A 27,363-nucleotide genomic window follows, 5' to 3' on the forward strand; every position below is an offset into this window, starting at 1 on the left:
TTATTGAGAAAATTTTGACAAAATATTGTTTAATAGATAAAGATATTGCATTTCCTGCATATAATGTAAACACCAATTTTGGGGGAGCCAACCATAATGGAACATAGAATTTTTACCAGAAATTTTGAGCAAATCCAATAAATCACTTGCTGGTGTTGGCTGTGGTGCTCATGTTTTGCACAATAGTGTTCAGTCTGTAGCAGATGGTCTGTCATTTGATGTTGAGGTTGATTAAGTGGAAAATTTACAAGTATTTTGAAATATATAACCTTAGAACCAATGCCTTAAAATAATTATGTGAGTCTACTGGTGTTAAATACAAGTTAGTAACAGCAAAACATGTTAGCTGTCTCTTCTTCCTGCATTGCAGGTGCTCCCTAATATTTTTGAAGGACTTAAGTCATAGCATTTGTCCCTTGACAACTGCCCTCAAATTCTGCTAATTTTTTTCCAATATCTCTTCACCATTATGGTTGATATTTTTAGGAGGTCAATTATAAGTGTTTGTTGTTACTACTAAACAAATTGAGAGTCAAAATCACTCATTGAAATCGTTAATTTGATGGACAATCTTGTACAAAAGTTCATTTCTAGAATGATCAATAGATTCACAACAACAGCAGTTAAAGAAATGTTGAAAAATCTTGTGGAAAAAAGGAAATATTACAGAAAAAGAGTTCTTCCAATCACATGAAACTGTTTTTGATGACTGTGAATTACACAAAAAAGTGGAACCTGGGGAGTATTCATACATTCAGGATGTATCTTTTCTTTTTTTTTTTTTTTTTTTTTTTTTTTTTTTTTTTTTTTTTTTTTTTTTTTCCATCTGCATCACTAGACTCATGTTCTCGATTCTCTTAGGTTTTTATACCATTATGGTATTCCTCTCTACTTTCAGTGAGTTTGAACATGTTAAGAACGTAATGGAACAGCATATCAAAGATTAGGAAATGAAGAAACTGCCTTCTAGAAGAAAGATGAACTGCAAATATTTTTAAAAAGTGAAATTTGTAATGTTTCTCTGGAAAACATAGAGAAAATTGTTATTTTCCATCGTGTTTGCTAGGTCCAAATGCTGCAGAAGAAAGGGTTTTCAGTTTCATTAACATGTATTGGTACAGTGAAAAAGTTCATTCTATTTTTGGATTCAATGACAGCTACTACTGTTGTGAAGACTCATTTCAATGTATCTCATATAGAATTTTATGATTTTTTTAAACAAGGAACTGTTACAATCAATTCATTCTTATGATAAAAATAGCAAAAGTAAATCTTAGGATGAAATGTATAATTCATATCTGATTACTGATTAGTAATGTTACATAGTTTTTAAGATTAACATATTGTACCTATTAACAATAATAAGTAACTAAACATTTCAATAAACATATTCAGGCTATTGTAATAAAAGAGTATATATCAGTCCTTTTTATTCCTTCAGAAAGAATATTACTCATCAGGTTACCTTCCATTCGGAAAGCGGTTGCACTCATCGACTGTTATATTGACTTGTAAATTATAGATTGCAGAAATCAGTCATCCTTTTTAAATTTTATTATGCAGATCTAGATTTCAGCTAGAAGCTATTCATTCTCAATGCTAAGAACACAAGAAGTACATAGTCAGATGATGTCATAAAAAGTTACAAGTAATGGCTTAACTCATAAGGTTTGTATATTACATACTATTATTATTTTCGCTCAAAGCATGTAAGTCCCTGTTGATCGGGCTTTACCCACAGTTCATTGAATGCTACTGTTTGTGGAAGGCAGACTGTATGGAGAACACATCAGTTGGTTACATGGCGCCATCTATATGAACTACGTATATAAAATTCAAGGGAAGTAAACCACTTCAAATTTGCATGAGAATTGCATAAAATGAAACATAAGTAAAATTCTCTACATTGTAGTCTGACATATTTCATATTTGCCGGCAGGTAATAAAATTTCCATGTTCAGTCCTTGTGAGTCTGTTATTATTATTAAAACATTTTTAAATTTTTTAAAAAAAATTTTGAGACACAAGAAGACACATGGTGTATACACCTATTAGTTGATATGGCTTAAATATTTTTATCTTGATACTATATCTCCCTTTATTAAAACATAATAAGTATATTGTTAATCATATTTACTAAATAGTTCATGGATGATGCCAAATGTCAGTCAGATTCATGGTTTGTGCAATTTGGATATTCCACTATAGATATAGAGGGTACTAACCTCATTATCCCTTAAAACCAATTTTCCTTGTAAATGCAAAACAACCAATATACTGCATTGCTGTTAATAATGGCAGCAGGTAACCAACCAATGTGTTCTGCATACAGCCTGCCTTCCACAAACAGCAGCATTCAATGAACTGAGGGTGAAGCCGTATCAACAGGGTCTTACATGCTTCGAGCAAAAATAATAGTGGTATGTAATATACAAACCATATGAGTGAAGTCATTACTTGTAACTTTTTATGACATCATCTGACTATGTACTTCTTGTATTCTTAGCATTGAGAATGGCTAGCTTCAAGCTGAAATCTAGATCTGAATAATAAAATTTAAAAAGGATGACTGATCTATAATTTACAAGAATATTATCTATGTTTAATGTATTTACATGCTCCTTTCCAGTTTACAAAATTAAAGTCCATTCTTTGTGTGGGTTTTTCAACTACTGCATCCTTGTAAACCTATTAGCAATTTCAAAATGTTATGATAAATTACAAGAAAGCTAAGTGTAAATGTAGTAATAGTATTAAGTATAAACACAAGTGAAGTCTGTTCAGTATGTGTAGCAGGGAAGTGTGAGTCAGATCTTTTGACACAACACTCAGTGGCTGCGCAACAAGTAATGATGCGTAATTGGAGGTGCCAATGATGTGTACAGGAATGAGTTACTGATTGCTGTGCCCAACTTAAGGAAATTTCTGGACGGTACTAAGAAGCACAACATGATTGTCACTAGCATACCTTGTAGACATGACCTTATCCCCACTTCGTGTGTAAACGCTGAAATTATGGAAGCCAACTCGCAATTTCAGGAAATATGCAAAATGTATCCAAATACAAACTTTCTTTGTACAGATTTTCTTAAGAGAGACTGCTTCACGAAACATGGGATGCATCTGAACAAAAAGGGCAAGAAACTTTTGTGTGGGAAAATCAGTGAAATGTTAGAGAGACCGAACAAACATAGTGACAGCATGTCATTACCATTAGCTCCAACAGTTTTAAAGCAAGCACCAGCAGAATTATTTCCACAAAAAATGCTAAAAGCATCAGAAACAATCACAGCAACAACAACAACAAAAGCAGTAACAGCAGCTACATCAACAGCAGAGCCACCTCTCATACCATATATATATATATATATATACACACACACACACACACACTCCTGGAAATGGAAAAAAGAACACATCGACACCGGTGTGTCAGACCCACCATACTTGCTCCGGACACTGCGAGAGGGCTGTACAAGCAATGATCACATGCACGGCACAGCGGACACACCAGGAACCGCGGTGTTGGCCGTCGAATGGCGCTAGCTGCGCAGCATTTGTGCACCGCCGCCATCAGTGTCAGCCAGTTTGCCATGGCATACGGAGCTCCATCGCAGTCTTTAACACTGGTAGCATGCCGTGACAGCGTGGACGCGAACCGTATGTGCAGTTGACGGACTTTGAGCAAGGGCGTATAGTGGGCATGCGGGAGGCCGGGTGGACGTACTGCCGAATTGCTCAACACGTGGGGCGTGAGGTCTCCACAGTACATCGATGTTGTCGCCAGTGGTTGGCGGAAGGTGCACGTGCCCGTCCACCTGGGACCGGACCGCAGCGACGCACGGATGCACGCCAAGACCGTAGGATCCTACGCAGTGCCGTAGGGGACCGCATTGCCACTTCCCAGCAAATTAGGGACACTGTTGCTCCTGGGGTATCGGCGAGGACCATTCGCAACCATCTCCATAAAGCTGGGATACGGTCCTGCACACCGTTAGGCCGTCTTCCGCGCACGCCCCAACATCGTGCAGCCCGCCTCCAGTGGTGTCGCGACAGGCGTGAATGGAAGGACGAATGGAGACGTGTCGTCTTCAGCGATGAGAGTTGCTTCTGCCTTGGTGCCAATGATGGTCGTATGCATGTTTGGCACCGTGCAGGTGAGCGCCACAATCAGGACTGCATACGACCGAGGCACACAGGGCCAACACCCGGCATCATTGTGTGGGGAGCGATCTCCTACACTGGCCGTACACCACTGGTGATCGTCGAGGGGACACTGAATAGTGCACGGTACATCCAAACAGTCATCGAACCCATCGTTCTACCATTCCTAGACCGACAAGGGAACTTGCTGTTCCAACAGGACAATGCACGTCCGCATGTATCCCGTGCCACCCAACGTGCTCTAGAAGGTGTAAGTCAACTACCCTGGCCAGCAAGATCTCCGGATCTGTCTTCCATTGAGCATGTTTGGGACTGGATGAAGCGTCGTCTCACGCGGTCTGCACGTCCAGCACGAACGCTGGTCCAACTGAGGCGCCAGGTGGAAATGGCATGGCAAGCCGTTCCACAGGACTACATCCAGCATCTCTACGATCGTCTCCATGGGAGAATAGCAGCCTGCATTGCTGCGAAAGGTGGATATACACTGTACTAGTGCCGACATTGTGCATGCTCTGTTGCCTGTGTCTATGTGCCTGTGGTTCTGTCAGTGTGATCATGTGATGTATCTGACCCCAGGAATGTGTCAATAAAGTTTCCCCTTCCTGGGACAATGAATTCACGGTGTTCTTATTTCAATTTCCAGGAGTGTAGATTAAGGAAAGGCAAACCTACATTTCTAGCATTTGTAGAATTAGAGAAAGCTTTTGACAATGTTGACTGGAATAATCTCTTTCAAATTCTAAAGGTGGTAGGGGTAAAATACAGGGAGCGAAAGGCTATTTACAATTTGTGCAGAAACCAGATGGCAGTTATAAGAGTCGAGGGCATGAAAGGGAAGCAGCGGTTGGGAAGGGAGTGAGACAGGGTTGTAGCCTCTCCCCGATGTTATTCAATTTGTATATTGAGCAAGCAGTAAAGGAAACAAAAGAAAAATTTGGAGTAGGTATTAAAGTCCATGGAGAAGAAATAAAAACGTTGAGGTTCGCCGATGACATTGTAATTCTGTCAGAGGCAGCAAAGGACTTGGAAGTGCAGTTGAACAGAATGGACAGTGTATTGAAAGGAGGATATAAGATGAACATCAACAAAAGCAAAACAAGGGTAATGGAATGTAGTCGAATTAAGTCGGGTGATGCTGAGGGAATTAGATTAGGAAATGAGACACTTAAAGTAGTAAAGGAGTTTTGCTACTTGGGGAGCAAAATAACTGATGATGGTCAAAGTAGAGAGGATATAAAATGTAGACTGGCAATGGCAAGGAAAGCGTTTCTGAAGAAGAGAAATTTGTTAACATTGAGTATAGAAGATTTAAGTGTCAGGAAGTCGTTTCTGAAAGTATTTGTATGGAGTGTAGCCATGTATGGAAGTGAAACATGGACGATAAATAGTTTGGACAAGAAGAGAATAGAAGCTTTCAAAATGTGGTGCTACAGAAGAATGCTGAAGATTAGATGGGTAGATCACATAACTACTGAGGAGGTATTGAATGGAATTGGGGAGAAGAGGAGTTTGTGGCACAACTCGACAAGAAGAAGGGACCGGATGGTAGGACATGTTCTGAGGCATCAAGGGATCACAAATTTAGCATCGGAGGGCACCGTGGAGGGTAAAAATGGCAGAGGGAGACCAAGAGATGAATACACTAAGCAGATTCAGAAGGATGTAGCTTGCAGTAAGTACTGGGAGATGAAAAAGCTTGCACAGGACAGAGTAGCATGGAGAGCTGCATCAAACCAGTCTCAGGACTGAAGACAACAACAACAACAACAACAACAACAACAACAGATAATGTTATGCCCAAGTATTGGTACGAGTTGATTGATTCCTACTGTGATCCATTGATATTATAGTTATAGGATGCTACACCATTTCATATTGTGAAGTGCACAATTTTACATTTCTGAACATTTAAGGCAAGTTGTCAATTTTTGTGTCATTTTGAAATCTCATTAAGTTTTGACTTAATATTTGTGAAGTTTCTATCAAACTGTACTTCATTACAGACAACTGCATCATCTGTGAAAATCTGATTTCGTCTTACTGTTGTCCGCAAAGTATACAACAAGAACAGCAAGGGTCCCAGCACACTCCCGTGGGGACACTCAAAATTACTTTTACGTCTGTCAATGGTTCTCCATCCAAGAGAACTTACTGTATCCTCCCTACCAAACAAACCTCATCCAGCCACAAATTTTGCTCGATGCCCCATACAATTGTACTTTTGATAATAAGTGTAGATGTGGTACTGAGTCAAATACTTTTCAGAAATTGAAAAATACTGCACCTACCTGATTATCTTGGTCCATGACTGTCAGTGTGTCATGTGAGAAAAGTGTGTATTGATGTATTGAGTTTCACATGATCTATGTTTTCAAAATCTGTGCTTGTTGACATGGAAGAGATCATTCTGTTCAAGATTCATCACTATGTTTGAGCTAAGAATATGTTCTAAGATTCTACAACAGATAAATGTCAAGGATATTGGATGGTAGTTTTGTTGATATTGTCTGCTACCCTCCTGGAAGACATGTGCAACAAGTCCTTTCTTCCAACAGTAGCACACTGTTTTCTGTATGAAAGATCTATGGTAAATTATAGTGAGAAGAGGGGTTAATGCAGTATAGAATCAGAAAGGGTTTCCATCAGGCCCTAGATGTTTGTTCAGTTTTAATGATTTCTGCTGTTATCAATGCCATTGACACTTACACCCATTTCACTCACCTTTCCAGTGATAAGACAGTTAAACTGGGGCAATTCTCCTGGGTTTTCTTAACAAAGGAACATTTGATGATGGAGTTGAGTATTTCTGCTTTTGCTTTGCTACCCTCAATTTCAGTTTCTGTTTCATCCACGGGTAGCTGAACACTAACATTGGTGCCCCTAGCAGCCTTTACATAAGAAAGAATTCCTTTGATTTTCATGTAAGATCATTTTGTGAATATTCTGCTGTGGTAGTCATTGAAGACTTCATCACCACTCTCTTGACAGCCAAATATATTACAGTCAGCATCTCTCAGTCTATAACCCTATGCTTTGTTTTTCATCTATTATGCAATATCTCTGTTCATTTAGATGTTTGTTTACGATGACTATATACAGTGAAGGATCCCTCCCATCATGAACTGTTCTTCCGGGTACATATCTACCCAGTGCATGGTCATTTATCCCTTTAAACTTGAGCCATACTTCCTCATGTTCTGATCTAAAAGCTTCAAGTTCTTCATTGTAATGTGTCATTACTGTTTCATTATCTAGTGTACTGAAAGTATAAACCTGTCTACTTACTTCAGTTCCTGTTGTTGCTACAACTGCCACATTGTCACTGATACCAGTTTTTATGTGGATGCCCTAAAATAGATCATATTTATTGTTGCCATTACATCTAACATATTCCCATCATAAGTGGGTTTCCAAACTATCTGCTCTAGGTAGGAGGAGGAGGATATTAGTGTTTAACGTCCCGTCGACAACGAGGTCATTAGAGACGGAGCGCAAGCTCGGGTGAGGGAAGGATGGGGAAGGAAATCGGCCGTGCCCTTTCAAAGGAACCATCCCGGCATTTGCCTGAAGCGATTTAGGGAAATCACGGAAAACCTAAATCAGGATGGCCGGAGACGGGATTGAACCGTCTTCCTCCCGAATGCGAGTCCAGTGTGTTAACCACTGCGCCACCTCGCTCGGTTGCTCTAGGTAGTTTCCAGAGGAGGCAGTTAGTAAGATTTCACAGGAGATCTTGTCACATCTACAACTAACAAACCTGTAATTATCCCAATTGATTGTTGGATGGTTAAAGTCCCCTCTGAAGATTATAGTGTGGCTGAGAAACCTACATACAACTGAATGGAGCTTTTCTCTAAAGTTTTCATTTTGAAGATGTGAGTCTGGCTGTTAATAGAAGGATTCAATTACAATTTTATGTCCACCCCAGATACTGACTCTTACTCAAACAATCTTGCAAGGAGTTTTGATTTCTGTTTTGTTCAATTAGAATTTCTTGTCTATTGTGACAAATACATCACCTTCATTTCCCATTACTTTATCCTTTCAATAATTTGTTAAGATTTTAAATTGTATATTTTCCCAGTATTTAAGCTGCATCATGGGGTAGTTGAAACTTTAAATATTTGAAGATGATCAGAATTTTTTGTGGTTAGAGTTTTAGCTCAATCATGATGTGACTGGATGCTAAAAAATTTTATTCATGGATGATATGATGAAAATTAATGTCCATTAAATAAATAATAGCAGAGAGTATTTATTGCTAAAGTATGTGATATTTTTCCTTAAATATAAGACAAGTCTCTCAAAATTAAGTTATTTTGTTTCAGCTTTTTTAGTTTTCACTGACAAATTATGTGTAGCACATATTTTGGTGTAAACTTCTGCTTTATGACATTATCTGGAGTTGGCCATCACCTTTATTGTAAGAGAGTGTAGGCACTGGTAACTTCTATCACAACATGTGCATCTTGGTTTACACCTGGAGATCTTAATATATGCTTCTGTAATCCTTGCTGCCATTCTATATATTCTGCTTTTAGCTTTTCAGAAAACACATTGATAAGAATGCAATGTCGCTGTTGTACTCTCAAAGATTCTCTAATGTTTATGAAAGACGTATGTGAATTTTTATCTGTGTGCCAATATTATAAAAATGCTACTGTCACTGATCATTCTGCAGCATAAAACATGATTCACTGTGGTAGATGACAGTCTTTTGCTATCAGTAAGCTATAATACATAATCTATGCTAAACTACTGCTCTGGATCATTTCAAGATGAAGAAGGGCACTTACTAACCTTACATCCAGTTGTGCTTTCCCTTGATAAAAAGTAAGGTTTAGACGTGTTTCCTTGAGGTTTGAACAGTGATCATCAACAATCAGTGCTGCTGCCTTATCTCTGTGATCATGTTCAATGAAATATTTGGTAGACCGCAGTAAGCGGAGCTGCTCATTTGTCTGTTCCAAAGTATTATGAAGCAATTTATGAGCATTCTCAATAGTTTGAGCTTCCTTGTAAAGTGAGTTTTCTACAGCATCATGCACCAAATCAATTCCCAATCGATTTCCCCTATAGAACCACGCAAATAAAACCAACATAATTATTATGCACAAGGTGGCAAAAATAATTGCATGAATATTTAATTATTTAAGTTTCAAACTGTACAAGAATCACTTTTTGCATGAATATTTAATTATTTAAGTTTCAAACTGTACAAGAATCACTATTTAACACACAAATGCTACTGTCACTTCTATAGAAAATATTATTTGTTATCTAAGAAAAAATGCTTTAAATTTGAAACCAAAATCAGTATTTATTCTTTGTACTTATTGCAGGTGAGCACATGAATTAATTTGGAAATAACTGTTTATTACCTGAAATTCACTTACCTAAGAATAATACACTTCTTGACAATACTGAGAGCCTGTTGAATCAAAGACTCCATAGTGCATAATACACGTTCCTTATACATCTTCAGCAGTTCCTCTTCCTTGCAGCATTGTTCTTTTTGTTTTTCCAGTTCCTTTTTGTGAAACTGGATGTCTGTTATTCGTTCCTTTAACTTTATGTCAACTTCTTTCTGTAAGGAAAGTCTGTATTACTAAATGACTAACCCAGTTCAGTTTCAGGGATGAAGGTATAGCATGAAATATTGCAGTACTGTGTCTCAGACATTGCGTTGACAATCAACATGCTCATTTAATTCAGAATGAATTCAAAAATCATGATAATGGCTCCACATAAGCTGTAGAATATTTCAGAATAAACGAAAATTTGTGTTAGAATGGAACTCGAATACACATTTCCCACTTGTCACAGTCACCTGAAACGTGGGACATAGGGAAAGGCAGGATCGGGTGTGGACGGGGCCTTACTCAGTAATTGTTCGTGGCTCAGTTTTTTTTCTAATCACGTACACTTTATTTGGAACCAGTTGCAAATAAGGTTGACAATAAGGAACCATTATCAAATTTGACTGTTAAGGCACAATGTCTAATAAGAAATTCTTAAGCAAGTTGCACTCACAGCTGAAGGCCTTATTGACTATAAATTCATATTATTTGTCGGCTGAAGGCCTCAATAGTAATAACTCCAAAACAATTTGACGGCTGAAGGCCTGGATAGCAAATTCTTAAAAACAGTTAAATTTCTCCAAGAGATACTTCAATACTTTTAAAAAAATAATCAACAAAATTTCACTATTAAGAGACAATATCTAATTAAAAATTCTTAAGACAAATTGTATTCATGGCTGAAGGCCTTATTGATCAGAAATTCAAATTATTTGTCGGTTGAAGACCCCAATAGTAACAACTCAAAATTAAAATAGTTTTTTGAAAAAAAAAAAAAAACAGTCATCATCATCTCATCTGATCGAACCAAGAGAGAAGTGGCTGGACTTCACCAATAAACAATGTATGGCTTACAGAAAGTCCACAAGGAGCACATCCCATTACATCCTATTGTCAGCACTATTGGTGCCCCGACATATCCTCTCACCAAGTACCTCAAGGAGCCGCTCAGCCCTCACGTGGGGACAGGCCCACACCATATCCATAGCTCTTTGGATTTCTTGGGATGCATCAACCACCTCACAATTAAGGAATCTGACATACTTATGAGCTTCAATGTGGTTTCCCTGTTTACTACGGTTCTGTTACCTGAATCTCTGGAACTCATCAGCCAGAAATTTGATAAGAAAACCACCAAACTGTTCAGATATGTTCTGACATCAGCATATTTTCTATTTGATGGTGACTGCTACAAGCAGATCGAAGGTGTTACTATGGGGAGTCCCCTCTCTCCCATCATCGCTAATGTGTACATGGAACATTTTGAGGAAGAAGCCTTGGAGTCAGCACATCTAAAACCTACCTATTTCTTCAGATATGTGGATGACACGTTTGTTATTTGGCCACATGGAAGAGACAAGCTGATGGAATTTCTCGCACATCTCAACTCAAGACGTGAGAATATCAAGTTCACCATGGAGGTAGAATCGGATGGGAGTTCCCCTTCTTGGACGTTCTCATCAAAAGACAAGATGGCAGCAGGTTGGGGCACAGTGTGTATAGAAAGAAAACTCACACCAACTTATACCTACATGCAGATAGCTGCCACCACCCTGCTCAGAAGAAAGGCATGCTAAAAACTCTTGTACACAGAGCTCGTGCCCTCTCTGGTAAGGACAGTCTCCAACAAGAATTGGCCCATCTGAAGTTCGTGTTTCTGAGGAACGGTTATAAGGAAAGGCAAATCTGGGATGCTCTATGTCTGACAATCGCAGCACAACCGGCATAAACTAATGAAGAACCTTAGAAAAACACGGCCATGGCATTCATTCCATTTTGTGGGGCCTTATTGGGAAAAGTTGGATGCATTTTATGAAAATATCAAGTCAAAACCATCTTCTGCCCTCCAACTAAAACCAGAGCACTTCTTGGCAGTGTTAAGGATGACCTTGGTTTACATAAATCAGGGGTTTACAAAATACCATGCCAATGCAGTAAGGAATACATAGGTCAGACAGTTCGCACCATCAAAGTCCAATGCTGTGAAAACCAACAGCACACAAGATTGCAACAACCTAATAAGTCTGCAATTGCTGAGCATTGCCTGTCAGAACTTCATGACATGGATTATGACAAGACCAAGGTCCTAACACAGACTTTGAAATATTGGGACTGTATCATCAAAGAAGCTATAGAGATCAGAGTAAGCAACCCTGAACTGAATCATGACAGCAGCTATTCCCATAACCAAGCTCGGGAACCAGCCATTACCTGGGTTAAGGAGAAGATAGAAATATCGCAGAATGTACTGACTTCGAGGGCAGGGGGAGGAGCCTCCAAAACACCACCAGCAAACCTCCCTGGGTGCAGACCTACAAGGGAACACTCAGACATGGGGCCACAAACTGAGTGAGCAATACTTAGCGATAATGCCTCATATTTTATAGGACAGAAATGGAAGCAATTTATGACACCACAGGATATAAAACACATCTTAGTATCAAGATTCTGCCCTGAGGCATTGTCCATAGAATGAATATTCAAGGAAGTTAATCAGTTTATAAGAACATTCACACCGCACGCACACACAAAATGGGGAGAGTATGCACACCTTTCATGCAGGTCATTAACAATCTTGCAAATTCTTCCTGGTTTCACACCAAATGAATTAATGTTTTACACCAGACAAAAGGGCAAATGGGAGTCACCCCTACCAAAAATACCAGTGGTGCAAAATATCATTGGAGGAGATAATTAAACAACCAGTAATCACACTGGAAAACAGGGCTGAATATAGGAAGAAAATCTATTATTGGAAACTGAAGCATTTTACACAGTTTAGTGAAGGCCAACGAGTTCTGTTATGAACCCTTCCTAAGTCAACAAAAACAGTAAATTTAAACAAGAAGTGGCTCTTACTTTATATAGGACCATGTATAATTTCCAAAATTCCATATCCTTGAGCTTTTAGACTGATTTATGAGAAGACTGCTCTAGACAAAGATCTCTACCCCCACAAAGACTTAAAGGCATTTGTGAAATAAACATTTTTGACACAAGTATTTTTACAAAAAATGACTGTACATGGTGTATGTAACACTAATTTAATTTCTGTTTTCTTTAGAACACTAGTGTTAAGGAAACATGTTTAGATATAAGAGGTTTTACTTGTATTTTGATATATAAAGTAATAGGTAAGTAAAATTGAGAGGGCTATTAAACAATACAGTGCTTCACTCAACACAAGGAGCAGCAAAGCAGAGCAGAGTTTGTGACACACACTGTGGTGTAATCACAATGGTGAGCTATGTCAACAGACAAAGTGAAAGCAACAGCTTGTATGCATGTACATGTAAACATGGCCGCAGGAGATTTAATTATTAGATAGCTGCCATAATAAACGATCACCAGCTAATGCAATTAAACGCAACTCGCCCACTCATATATTTATAAGAATTATATACATATAGGAAGAAAGAAGGAATAACTATATTATAACTATAAACTTAAGGTGGACTACATCTAATATATATAAAATAATAATGTTAACCTACTATATACAGATATGTACAGGTGTTTACAGAAAGTGAACTACAAGACGCGTAATATACATTTAAGGATATGAACGACGACAGCTAAGATGACAGCAGGTTAGAGGGATCAGGAGCACAAGTACCTCATGCTTTTAGAATTTTGTAGATACTTTTCTTTACAGGGTAAAGGTAAGTGAAGCTGGTGGTGTACTGGGCAGATGAAGTGAATAAAACAGCTGCATACTGATGTAAAAGAATGACTGAATCAATAGCAACTGAGCTACTACACATTTAGTTGTAAGTTAGTTTTAAGTTTTTTCTTTCCAGTGACCGGTGCACAACACAGCATGAAAGAAGAGTTGATAAGCTTCAAGAGTGGCATGGTACCATACAAGTTCAATGGGCCGCACCTCAAGTAAGTAAAATTTAGTTGTAAGAAATATTATACATATAAGTGATATGAATGAACAATTCAAAGTATACACAGTAGCAGTCTGGTAAGTGACATTGTAATGATCTAGGTTTGATGCTACCGAACAAGTAATGGGCCGACATACTTACAGGGCACAGTCATTACTTCAGAAGCTCCCAATACCCATTTTCCTCTTCATAATATGTATATGTACATTATCATTATAAACAGGATTATTATTTCTACATGTTGAATAACAACAACATTTATGGAAATTAAACACATGTCATGAGTACTTAAGTTACATGTCATCTGAAGCAAACGATATCTATTTCATGTAGTAGAAACATAACAAGAATCTACCATGAACAGTGCTGGCTGAGAGTCTTCTTGTAACATGATATATCAGTTATACATCCTTTCTTTAATTATCCACTGGGCCTATAGTCAAACAGGTTCCTTCCTTCATTTCTAGAGGCAATGCTAAGCATAGTTAGGCAAGCAGTGCATAGAGTATTTGAAGTAGATGCCAATATTTTCCCACCTGCTCCATAAATAAATGACAAGTTCCCATGATTAATGTGAAAGGAATTATGTATAATGTTTCTTATGTAAAGATTTGTGATACCCAAACATACAGATGTATATATGTATTAAGGATGATCAATGTAACTGAGGTTATGCATAGTTATACTACAATATGAATGTAAATGAATCTATTATTTACAAACTAAAATCATATGACTGTTTATGAAGCAAGTGTAAGTGAAATGTCAGCAATAATATGCAATTTGTGAATGTATTAAAATTGTAACTATGTAAATAACAGTTTGTTGAAAGAGTAACAGCATATGAAAGCAGACACTTTATGCAAAATAAGTGATTAATAGAGTCAGATGGCAATTCAGCAAGGAACCTGTGTAAATGTGATATTTGTTTTTCAAAAGTAAAGTGTGCTGATGCTTAGTATGTGCGTGCAATCCTACAAAAATTTTTACTAGCCTACACTCAACTCTGAATAAATGGAGAAGTTTTTTATAAGGAACTTACCTTATCATGGGTGCTGATCGATTGATTTCCTCCCACTGAATAAGCGCATTACGCCAGGTAAACAGTAGGTCACAGGCCGTAACACTGTAGGTCTTATGTCATAGCATTGAAATTACCAAAAGCACACACACTGTTTCCAAGAAATGAGCAAATATTTGTGGAGGAATCCACGGTGAAACACACAATGACTTCGCTGTTTCACTCCATGTGAAATGGACAAGCACGAGTTAAAAGTATTTGACAAGCACACAACCATTAAAGTCCCAGTGCCAAGCCACCAACTACTTGCCATGCACATAGGCGAATAATGAAAGAGACTTAACTAAACCAAGGGCTGTTGTATATATGCAGTACTTGATATTTTTACCCTTTTTTTTATAGCTTGTCTTCGTTTTAATTATTTGTATTAGAATATGTAGATATAATAAGGTAAATCTGATGTCTCCACTTGACATAAGTGTTTCAAAAGACCGAGAAATAAAGGGCTTTAACCCCCCCCCCCCCCAACACTGGTAATGGATAGCAACCAATTAATAATCTGATACAATGTCACTGTACAGTGGGGGCAATTGCGTAATACCTAAAGAACTAACTCTCAATATCACACCTTTCATTTTTTCTCACTATTAATTTCTATGAATGTTTTTTTTTCCTCAACAGCAATAAGAAATTTGTTCATTGCCACTGAATGTGCAACATATTTAAGTGAGTTAAGGGATTTATTTCTGTTAAATTGTTGTCACACACGAAAGTTCTAATGAAAACAAACCTGTAATTATTAATCAGCTACCCAGACCTATAAAACCTTCATTATAATTTATGAAATGTGCTAAAACAACAATGTATATGTTCAACATTAATTATTGTAAAGTTATAAAAGAATCATGGTGATAGGCATACAATTGCATGTCTTGTAAAAGATTTTATGACGTCAAACCTGTCACATGGTGCTAAAATTTTGTAATAAATATTCTGAAGTTAAATTTTTTGTTTTGCTTAAATCATTTTGCAGCTGTCATGTCTCAAATTGCCTGTAATTTCAAAAAAATATAATTCAGGCAACATCTTTATTGGAGGATGTATAAAAATAAACAGTTACACCACTGCTTATTTCATTTATAGATACAATGCTAAGTACTGGTCTGTTCCCTTTAGCCGGCAAACATTTCACAAACCAGGTTAAATCTGCAGTATTACAAAACATGAGCTAAAGACACTTGTAAGCTTTTGATGGCATATCTGATTACCTTCTCAAATCCCATGTCAGATACAATAAACTTCTTCTTTCTGTTGCGCCAATTCTCTAAAATTTTCAAGGTAGTACGAGTGGTTCCTCTCTTTTAAATAAAGTGAAAGGAGTGATATTAATAACTACAAACCCATCTTGATCCTGTCAAGCATATCAGAGTTCCTTGGGGATGCAGTGTGTGACAATGTCATTAAGTTCCTGGAAAGTAGCTGTTTATTGAGCCCCCATCAGTTTTGCTTTTGAAAAGGGAGATCAATAAATGGGGTCCCATTCATTTCTAAACAAAGTTTACAATGCACTCAGCGACAGACATCATACAATAGGACTATTACTTGAGCTCACAAAGGCCTTCAATCTTCAACTAGCTCCGCAGATGACGAAGAGATTGATGAAATGTATGATGAGATAAAAGAAATTATTCAGATAGTGAATGGACACGAAAATTTAATAGTCCTGGGTGACTGGAACTCGACAGTAGGAAAAGGAAGAGAAGGAAACGTAGTAGGTGAATATGGAATGGGAGTAAGGAATGAAAGAGGAAGCCGCCTGGTAGAATTTTGCACAGAGCATAACTTAATCATAGCTAACACTTGGTTCAAGAATCATAAAAGAAGGTTGAATACATGGAAGAAGACTGGAGATACTGGAAGGTATCAGATAGATTATACAATGGTAAGACAGAGATTCAGGAACCAGGTTTTAAATTGTAAGACATTTCCAGGGGCAGATGTGGACTCTGACCACAATCTATTGGTTATGAACTGTAGATTAGAACTGAAGAAACTGCAAAAAGATGGAAATTTAAGGAGAAGGGACCTGGATAAACTGACTAAACCAGAGGTTGTACAGTGTTTCAGGGAGAGCATAAGGGAACAATTGACAAGAATGGGGGAAAGAAATACAGTAGAAGAAGAATGGGTAGCTTTGAGGGATGAAGTAGTGAAGGCAGCAGAGTATCAAGTAGGTAAAATGACGAGGGCTAATAGAAATCCTTGGGTAACAGAAGAAATACTGTATTTAACTGATGAAAGGAGAAAATATTAAAAAAAAAAAAAAAACGCAGTAAATGAAGCAGGCAAAAGGGAATACAAAGGGCTCAAAAATGAGATCAACAGGAAGTGCAAATTGGCTAAGCAGGGATGGCTAGAGGACAAATGTAAGAATGTAGAGGCTTATCTCACTAGGGCTAAGATAGATACTGCCTACAGGAAAATTAAAGAGACCTTTGGAGAAAAGAGAGCCACTTGTATGAATATCAAGAGCTCAGATGGAAACCCAGTTCTAAGCAAAGAAGGGAAAGCAGAAAGGTGGAAGGAGTATATAGAGGGTCTGTACAAGGGCGATGTACTTGAGCAAAATATTATAGAAATGGATGAGAAAATAGATGAAGATAAAATGGGAGATATGATAGTGTGTGAAGAGTTTGACAGAGCACTGGAAGATCTAAGTCGAAACTAGGCCCCGGGAGTAGACAACATCCCATTAGAACTAATGACAGCCTTGGGAGAGCCAGGCCTAACAAAACTCTACCATTTAGTGAGCAAGATGTATGAGACAGGTGAAATACCCTCAGACTTCAAGAAGAATATAGTAAGCAGGTGTTGACAGATGTGAAAATTACCGAACTATCAATTTAATATGCGACAGTTGCAAAATACTAACACAAATTCTTTACAGACAAATGGAAAAACTGGTAGAAGCCGACCTCGGGGAAGATCAGTTTGGATTCCACAGAAATGTTGGAACACATGAGGCAATACTGACCCTATGACTTATCTTACAGAATAGATTAAGGAAAGGCAAACCTACGTTTCTAGTATTTGTAGACTTAGAGAAAGCTTTTGACAATGTTGACTGGAATACTCTCTTTCAATTTCTGAAGGTGGCAGGGGTAAAATACAGGGAGTTAAAGGCTACTTACAATTTGTACAGAAACCAAGTGGAAGTTTAGAGAAAGCTTTTGACAATGTTGACTGGAATACTCTCTTTCAATTTCTGAAGATGGCAGGGGTAAAATACAGGGAGTTAAAGGCTACTTACAATTTGTACAGAAACCAAGTGGAAGTTATAAGGGTCGAGGGGCATGAAAGGGAAGCAATGGTTTGGAAGGGCGTGAGACAGGGTTGTAGCCTATCCCCGATGTTATTCAACCTGTATATTGAGCAAGCAGTAAAGGAAACAAAAGAAAAATATGAAGTAGGTATTAAAATCCATGGAGAAGAAATAAAAACTTTGAGGTTCACCGATGACATTGTAATTCTGTCAGAGACAGCAAAGGGCCTGGAAGAGCAGCTGAATGGAATGAATAGTGTCTTGAAAGGAGGATATTAGATGAACATCAACAAAAGCAAAATGATGATAATGGAATGTAGTCGAATTAAATCAGGTGATGCTGCCAGAATTAGATTAGGAAATGAGACACTTAAAGTAGTAAAGGAGTTTTGCTATTTGGGGAGCAAAATAACTGATGATGGTCGAAGTAGAGAGGATATAAAATGTAGACTGGCAATGGCAAGGAAAGCATTTCTGAAGAAGAGAATTTTGTTAACATAGAGTTTAGATTTAAATGTCAGGAAGTCGTTTCTGAAAGTATTTGTATGGCGTGTAGCCATGTATGGAAGTGAAACATGGACGATAAATAGTTTGGACAAGAAGAGAATAGAAGCTTTCAAAATGCGGTGCTGCAGAAGAACGCTGAAGATTAGATGGGTAGACCACATAACTAATGAGGAGGTATTGAACAGAATTGGGGAGAAGATAAATTTCTGGCACAACTTGACTAGAAGAAGGGATTGGTTGGTAGGGCATTTTCTGAGGCATCAAGGGATCACCAATTTAGTATTGGAGGGTAAAAATCGTAGAGGGAGACCAAGGGATGAGTACACTAAACAGATTCAGAAGGATGTAGGTTGCAGTAGGTACTGGGAGATGAAGAAGCTTGCACAGGATAGAGTAGAATGGAGAGCTGCATCAAACCAGTCTCAGGACTGAAGACCACAACAACAACAACTTGTCAGTCATGAATTACTTATGGATAAACTACTACAATATGGAATTAGGGGAAAATGTAATGACTGGTTTAGATCATAACTCTCAGAGTACAGAAAGTTGAAATCAGCTCAAAAACATTTGGAAGCACACAGTCATAGTTGTAAGTTATAAGATGAGGCATTCCACAAGGTTTCACAGTTTGTTCACTTTTGTTTATTATATTTATCAATGATCTGCCCCAAAGCATTTTAAAAGATCTGTGAGTGATGTGTTCTTATAACACCAAGACAGTATATTTGAATTACTGTGCTAATGAACTCCCTAACATGATTTCTGATAGAAAGTCCAAGCAGTTAAATGTATTTAACACAGCAAAACTGTTACTGGTGAAGAGAAAAACTGTGCATATTAATTTTCACCCATCAGTCATAATTATATCATGAACAGATATCAGATCTGAAAATGTACCTAGTATGCAGATGCGCCTATTATGTAGGTGTAGATTAATCAAGAGGTAACTACTAAATTCCTTGGAGCATTGAAAGATGTCATTATAAGGTTTGATGTACATAAAAAATAGTCTGCACAATTTTTTCTACAAATCTAATGCCCTGAACAAAGTCTGTGACATCAAAACACTAAAATGTGCATACTTTGCACTTTTGCACTCAATACTCACTAATTGCAACCATTTTGGTGTGTCTCACAGAGAGTTATATTTATTATGCAGAAGGGTATAATTAAGATAATGAGACAAGTGGTTCATTCCTCCACCATTAGACATCTAAGTATTTCATGAGTTCAGTAGCCTGCCAGTGCCTTATATTTATACTGATCAAAGAGTATGTTTTATACATGATAATTTACATAGTTTTTTAAAAAAAGTAAAGACCTCCACCACCATCAGACTCATAATTAAAATTATTTATCTATAAGCAGTCAATGACTATATAAAGAACATGGTAGTGCAAAGTTCATGGGAGTTCTTCTACACAACAAGCTACCTGAAAACTTAAAGATGAATAGAAAGGAATTCAGAGATAAAGTAAAAACATTACTTGCAAAGGACTGCTTATATACAGTACTAGAATTTATGAATACAAGTCTAAAATAACCAAGTTAAATATTTTCTTATATGTCATAACTTTATAGCTGATTCATTCATTTTACAGATATTATTGTTATTTTCCTTATTATAAATCTAAAACAATAAAGTTAGTTTTCAGTTGATTTATTCATTCTTTAGATGTAATTGTTATTTTTTTTCTTCTTATGAGTTTACTATAATGTAACTGAAGTAATGAGAACCATAAGTGACCAAAACACAGACACAAATTTTCAATAAAAATAGATGTTTGCCAAAAACGAGGTTGTTGCCAACCCAACAGTCTCATAAGTGTGACTTGTTTTATTAACAAAGTCCCAACATCCTATATTTTCTATCACAATATAATGTACCTACTTTATGTTAAGAAAATTTAAATAATATTTATGATTTTTTGATGAATGTTACTATTAATGTAGATTTCCAAATGTTTCATATAAAGGCTAGTAAAAATATTCTCTCTCTCTTTTTTTTCAGTTGTATGGGGACACAAGCTCTATGGACTTCCATCCCCAGGAATATCACTGCAAAAAACAGTATCTCTGGACCTGGGGCAGTGTATACTTAGACGCCAAGTGTTTAAGTTGTATCTGTCCGTATAATGTGTATAAATAAATATTGTGTATGTGAATCAGTAATTTTGACAGTCACTACACATCATGAATATCATGTTTGTTACCCAAAACCTACTTCAGTGATCCCAAGTTTTCTGACACCCTCATCATGACATTATCATATGACATGTTGCTCCACCTCCACCCGACGTGAGAATCCAACACCTCGCTGACATAGATCCTACCCACACTGATGGTCAGCTAGCTACAGTCAATGATAGCAAGTGTTGCAAGTGTTGGTCTAACGACTTTTCACTGCTACAAGACAGAAATTGCAATACTTCTGTGTTTAATACATGCACAACAATGCAACCATTGTCACATCAGAGCACTCATAAGGACTTTGATACTGAACTCCCATCAACCACAGTGCCTTTAACAAACACTGAAAATAGTGTCACATGTGCTTATGAGGCCACTAACCTCATCAGACTACATAAAAAATGGACAGCAACAATTGTCGGTTATCAACAATGGCGCTACCCTGCTGCCCCCCACCATTCTCGAGTGCAGTATTCCAGATGATATACATTCAGCTAGTACTAATGCTACTCCCAAGTCTCCCTATCAGCTGAGTGACTCTACCATTATTGAGATGTCAGGCATTGACAGCTTATTATAGACACCAACAACAGTGATGTAGCAGACACCGAACAATCAGTGACAACAAACAAATATGCAGGTCAGTGTATTTGGTAGTCTCAGAGACAGATAGTGCCAGTTAACAGTGATATTGAACAGAATGCCATATTTCTGCAAATCACTTTTGCTCTCATACATCACGTGGGTGACATCATGGCAGCCGTGCCGCATACCATGGTAAACCTCGGGTGTGATGTCACAGCCCCGCCAGGCTCATCACTTCCCACACCCCAGCTCACATCAGGATATGCTGATGCCTGCCGCATGCTGGTATGGATGCACGACATGACCATTTTACCACAACCAAACATCATCAGCTACCAGGATGCCACAACAGACACATCAACAGCACTACGACCACAAGATGGATATCAAAGTTACAACCTGACTGCTACACCACCCACACTGACAATGAAGGGCATCAAATTCGAGCCAGACATCACACATACAGTGAACCCCATACCACATAGGCCGGTAATCTACCACAAATTTATCCAGCCGACGATCATTACATGACACGCTGCTGATCCTATGGGCAAGACCTCCCATGCCTCGATAGCTTCTGACCAACTGTGACTTTACCCCACCTACTGTGACATGTGTTACAACCAAGAGGGGTGATGCCATTCACACGGACTTACTTGCTACACCTCCTGCACTGCACGCCACCTTTAATTACACTGATGCAACCACAGCAACCGTGATGGCCACGACACGATTAACACAACAGTGTGCACAGTGGACACACAGACAAACACTACCAGAAAACTATGATATCCAACAGAATTACATTTCTCCACATTCTGCTGAAGCCTCTATACGTCACACGGATGATGGCACAGAAATATCAGCCGTGTCACGACAGGCGTGATGTCACTGCCTGGCTGGCCACGTCGCATGCCAAACCAAAGCTCCAACCAGAATATCACACCACACCATGCTGACAGGTACAATAAACAGTGGCCATACCTCATCATGCCACCACAGTTGGTCCAAGCAATGCCATGCAACTAGTGCACAGCGACAACTCACTGGGACCAGCATGAAACAACCACTACGGGAACGACCCACTGTCTGTCAAACTCCTGCTGCTGCCCATTCACACAGACTCACCAGAAGTGTGGTTTGCTTTATGTGAATGTATGAGGAGTACAGCAGGGAACAAGGATGACCAGAGCAAGCTGTCAATAGTTCTCAACCATCTCAGCGAACAAGCAGATCTCATCAGTGATCTACTGCTAAATACCCTGACTGTGCACAAGTATGAGATAGTGAAGTCTCTAATATTGCAATGATTATAACGCACACTGAGGCAAAAGCTACACCTTGCCATAAACAAGACAGTGTTGGGTGATGACACACCATCAGCATCATGGTGGTACATTTACATCAACAGTGTTGCGATCGCTCTCAACGGTGATTACATATGTGTGTAAAAAAAAAAGAATGTGTGTGTGTGGGGGGGGGGTCATCCCTCTCCACTACACAAAGTATTTGCCTTGTCAACAAATGTTCTTAACATGGTAGCAGTTTGTGGTTGTTAACAGCTGTTATGAAAAATGAAAAAAGTGTATACTTTCTGAAATTGACCTGTGTGTGATGAGGAAGACTAAGAGAACTGGAATTGGTGAATGGAAATGCATCTGAAAATGAACAAATATTATACAATGGCTTCAAGAGCAAAAATGAGCATGGACAAGGATGACACTTGGAAAGAAGAAATCTGAGCACAATGAAATACATATTTGGAGCAATATTGAACAAGCAACTAGAATTCTTGAGTGATAAGGACACTGCATTTAAGGTAATGAAAATGTTGGATGAATTATACTCCAAGGAATTGATGTCACTTCAGATTGTGTATAGAAACAAAATGGACAATCCAAGGTTAAAAGACTATATTGACCTGGTAACATTCTTCAGTAAGTTTAAAAAAAAAGTAAATAAATTAAAATTAGCAGGCATGAAATTGACAGAAAAAGAAAAGTGAAAATCCCTGTTGTGAACTTTGCCAAAATCTGTGATCTCTATTGGGGATTTGATCAGTATTTTGAAAGAAGAAGATCAGACAGTTGCTGCAGATTGCAACAAGGGCAAAGTGAGCAGCATAGCAGGGATAACAACAATTCATCACATGGTCAAAGGAAATGGGATGGTTCAAGAAATGGTTATCATCCAGAGTACAGAGGATATCAACAGAATGGAAATGGCATGAGCAGATTTGTAACAGAAGTACAACCCATGATTTTGAGTCAGATAACAATGTACAGACTGATTCGTTATTGAATAGTGGTTGCACATATTATGTTGTTAACAATGAAAAATATTTTTCTGAGTGCATACATTTAAAAGAGCCTGTGAAAGTAAAAATTTAGGGCAGTAAAGTTTTACAAGCTACAAAAATAGGAAATATAATGCTTTTTTTTCCATTTTGTGGTGACAGGATTCCAAGTGAAATGAAAAATATATTTTATGTTAATGATGTAGACAGAAATTTGTTTGGCTGTGCTAAAGCAACAGAAAAACATCAAGTTGTACTGTAGGCAGTATCTCAAAAGTTTTTGATAAAGATGATAACTTATGTACTTGTGACTGCTTAGAAAGAAAATAGGCTGTACAAAGCGACAGGTATAATTTATAAGGAAAGTATTAACATAAATAGTATTAGCAGTATAGATAGTGTGTCAGTAAAGATAAAATGGTGTTGTAGCCTTGGACATGCAAATTTTAATGATTTGCTGTAGACCACAACAACAACACTGTATATTATGTGTAAACAGTTGTTAGCAGACGGATTGTCAATAAATTTCAAATTAGAATTTATGAGGTAAAGTCTGTACTGAAAATAAAGTGCACAATTTACCTTGTGAAAATAATAGAAGCAAAGCAAAAAAACATTAGAAATTATTCAGACTGATTTGAATGGGCCACACTCAAGTCACGGTTTGCATAGGGATTGATATTTTCTTACTTTTATTGATGATTATATTGAAGCAGATAGTGTCTATGGTATCAAATCAAAAAATCAGGTTTATGGCTGTTTTGTGAAATTTGTTAATGAAACAGAAAATTTAACTTGTAAAACAATTAAGAAATTAGGTCATTATATGGGAAACAATATTTAAATTTAGATTTTTATCAATTTATAAGGTAGGAAAGGCATCATTTTAAATGTCTGTCCTACCTATGTACATGAATTACATGGTGCAGCTGAAAGACATAACAGGTTAATTATGGATATGTCAGGATCTCTGTTAGCTGAAGCAAAAGTAGAGAGAATATTCTGATCTAAAGTAGTTTGCATAGCTACATACCTCAAAACAGAATTTTAGCAAATACTATTGAAAAGAAAACTCATTATAAGATATTTTTTGGGAATAAACTTCATGTTAAACATTTAAAGTTGTATGGAAGTACATCTACATCTACATTTATACTCCGCAAGCCACCCAACAGTGTGTGGTGGAGGGCACTTTACGTGCCACTGTCATTACCTCCCTTTTCTGTTCCAGTCGCATATGGTTCGTGGGAAGAACGACTGCCGGAAAGCCTCCGTGCATGCTTGAATCTCTCTAATTTTACATTTGTGATCTCCTTGGGAAGTATAAGTAGGGGGAAGCAATATATTCAATACCTCATCCAGAAATGCACCCTCTCTAAATCTGGACAGCAAGCTACACCGCGATGCAGAGCGCCTCTCTTCCAGAGTCTGCCACTGGAGTTTGCTAAACATCTTCGTAACGCTATCACACTTACCAAATAACTCTGTAACGAAATGCGCCGCTCTTCGTTGGATCTTCTCTATCTCCTCTGTCAACCCGATCTGGTACGGAATCCACACTAATGAGCAATACTCAAGCGTAGGTCGAACGAGTGTTTTGTAAGCCACCTCCTTTGTTGATGGACTACATTTTCTAAGGACTCTCCCAATGAATCTCAACCTGGTATCCGCCTTACCAACAATTAATTCTATATGATCATTCCATTTCAAATCATTCCGCATGCATACTCCAAGATATTTTACAGAAGAAACTGCTTCCAGTGTTTGTTCCGCTATCATATAATCATACAATAAAGGATCCTTCTTTCTATGTATTCGCAATACATTACATTTGTCTATGTTAAGGGTCAGTCGCCACTCCCTGCACCAAGTGGCTATCCACTGCAGATCTTCCTGCATTTCGCTACAATTTTCTAATGCTGCAACTTCTCTGTATACTACAGCATCATCCACAAAAAGCCGCATGGAACTTCCAACACTATCTACTAGGTCATTTATATATATTGTGAAAAGCAACGGTCCCATAACACTCCCCTGTGGCACGCGAGAGGTTACTTTAACATCTGTAGACGTCTCTCCCTTGAGAACAACATGCTGTGTTCTGTTTGCTAAAAACTCTTCAATCCAGCCACACAGCTGATCTGATATTCCGTAGGCTCTTACTTTGTTTATCAGGCGACAGTGCGGAACTGTATCGAACGCCTTCTGGAAGTCAAGGAAAATAGCATCTACCAGGGAGCCTGTATCTAATATTTTCTGGGTCTCATGAACAAATAAAGCAATTTGGGTCTCACACAGTCACTGTTTCCGGAATCCATGTTGATTCCTACAGAGTAGATTCTGTGTTTCCAGAAACAACATGATACGCGAGCAAAAAACATGTTCTAAAATTCTACAACAGATCGACGTCAGAGATATAGGTCTATAGTTTTGCGCATCTGCTCGACGACCCTTCTTGAAGACTGGGACTACCTGTGCTCTTTTCCAATCATTTGGAACCTTCTGTTCCTCTAGAGACTTGTGGTACATGGCTGTTAGAAGAGGAGTAAGTTCTTTCGCGTACTCTGTGTAGGATCGAATTGGTTCCCTGTCAGGTCCAGTGGACTTTCCTCTGTTGTGTGATTTCAGCTGCTTTTCTATTCCTTGGACACTTATTTCGATGTCAGTCATTTTTTCGTTTGTGCGAGGATTTAGAGAAGGAACTGCAGTGCGGTCTTCCTCTGTGAAACAGCTTTGGAAAAAGGTGTTTAGTATTTCATCTTTACGTGTGTCATCCTCTGTTTCAATGCCATCATCATCCCGGAGTGTCTGGATATGCTGTTTCGAGCCACATACTGATTTAACGTAAGACCAGAACTTCCTAGGATTTTCTGTCAAGTCAGTACATAGAATTTTACTTTTGAATTCACTGAACGCCTCACGCATAGCCCTCCTTACACTAACTTTGACATCATTTAGCTTCTGTTTGTCTGAGAGGTTTTGGCTGTGTTTAAACTTGCAGTGAAGCTGTCTTTGCTTACACAGTAGTTTCCTAACTTTATTGTTGAACCACGTTGGGTTTTTCCTGTCCATCACAGTTTTACTCAGCACGTACCTTTCTAAAATGCATTTTATGATTGCCTTGAACTTTTTCCATAGACATTCAACATTGTCAGTGTCGGAACAGAAATTTTCGTTTTGATCTGTTAGGTAGTCTGAAATCTTCCTCCTATTACTCTTGCTAAACAGATAAACCTTCCTCCCTTTTTTATATTCCTATTTACTTCCATATTCAGGAATGCTGCAACGGCCTTATGATCACTGATTCCCTGTTCTGTGCTTACAGGGTAAAAAAGTTTGGGTCTGTTTGTTATCAGTAGGTCCAAGATGTTATCTCCACGAGTCAGTTCCCTGTTTAATTGCTCGAGGTAATTTTCGGATAGTGCAAACAGTATAATGTCACTCGATGCTCTGTCCCTACCACCCGTCCTAAACATCTGAGTGTCCCAGTCTATATCTGGTAAATTGAAATCTCCACCTAAGACTATAACATGCTGAGAAAATTTATGTGAAATGTATTCCAGACTTTCTCTCAGTTGTTCTGCCATTAATGCTGCTGAGTCAGGAGGTCGGTAAAAGGAGCCAATTATTAACCTAGCTCGGTTGTTGAGTGTAACCTCCACCCATAATAATTCACAGGAACTATCCACTTCTACTTCGTTACAGGATAAACTACTACTAACAGCGACAAACACGCCACCACCGGTTGCATGCAATCTATCCTTTCTAAACACTGTCTGTGCCTTTGTAAAAATTTCGGCAGA

At 38.0% G+C, this 27,363-nt stretch overlaps 1 protein-coding gene across 4 annotated transcripts in view; it reads right to left on the reverse strand.

The window, feature by feature from the left end:
• The window catches only part of LOC126190007 (tektin-1), a 132,668-nt gene that overhangs the window by 51,653 nt on the left and 53,652 nt on the right, over window positions 1-27,363 (reverse strand). For all 4 annotated transcript variants that reach the window (XM_049930986.1, XM_049930988.1, XM_049930985.1 and 1 more), the window contains 2 exons: window positions 9,561-9,751; window positions 8,965-9,237 (listed from right to left, as the gene is read on the reverse strand). In XM_049930986.1, coding sequence (XP_049786943.1) covers window positions 8,965-9,237; window positions 9,561-9,751 — 464 coding nt within the window. The remainder of the gene's footprint in view (window positions 1-8,964; window positions 9,238-9,560; window positions 9,752-27,363) is intronic.

The sequence above is a fragment of the Schistocerca cancellata genome, chromosome 1 (assembly GCF_023864275.1).
Source record: "Schistocerca cancellata isolate TAMUIC-IGC-003103 chromosome 1, iqSchCanc2.1, whole genome shotgun sequence".
Lineage (NCBI taxonomy): Eukaryota > Metazoa > Arthropoda > Insecta > Orthoptera > Acrididae > Schistocerca > Schistocerca cancellata.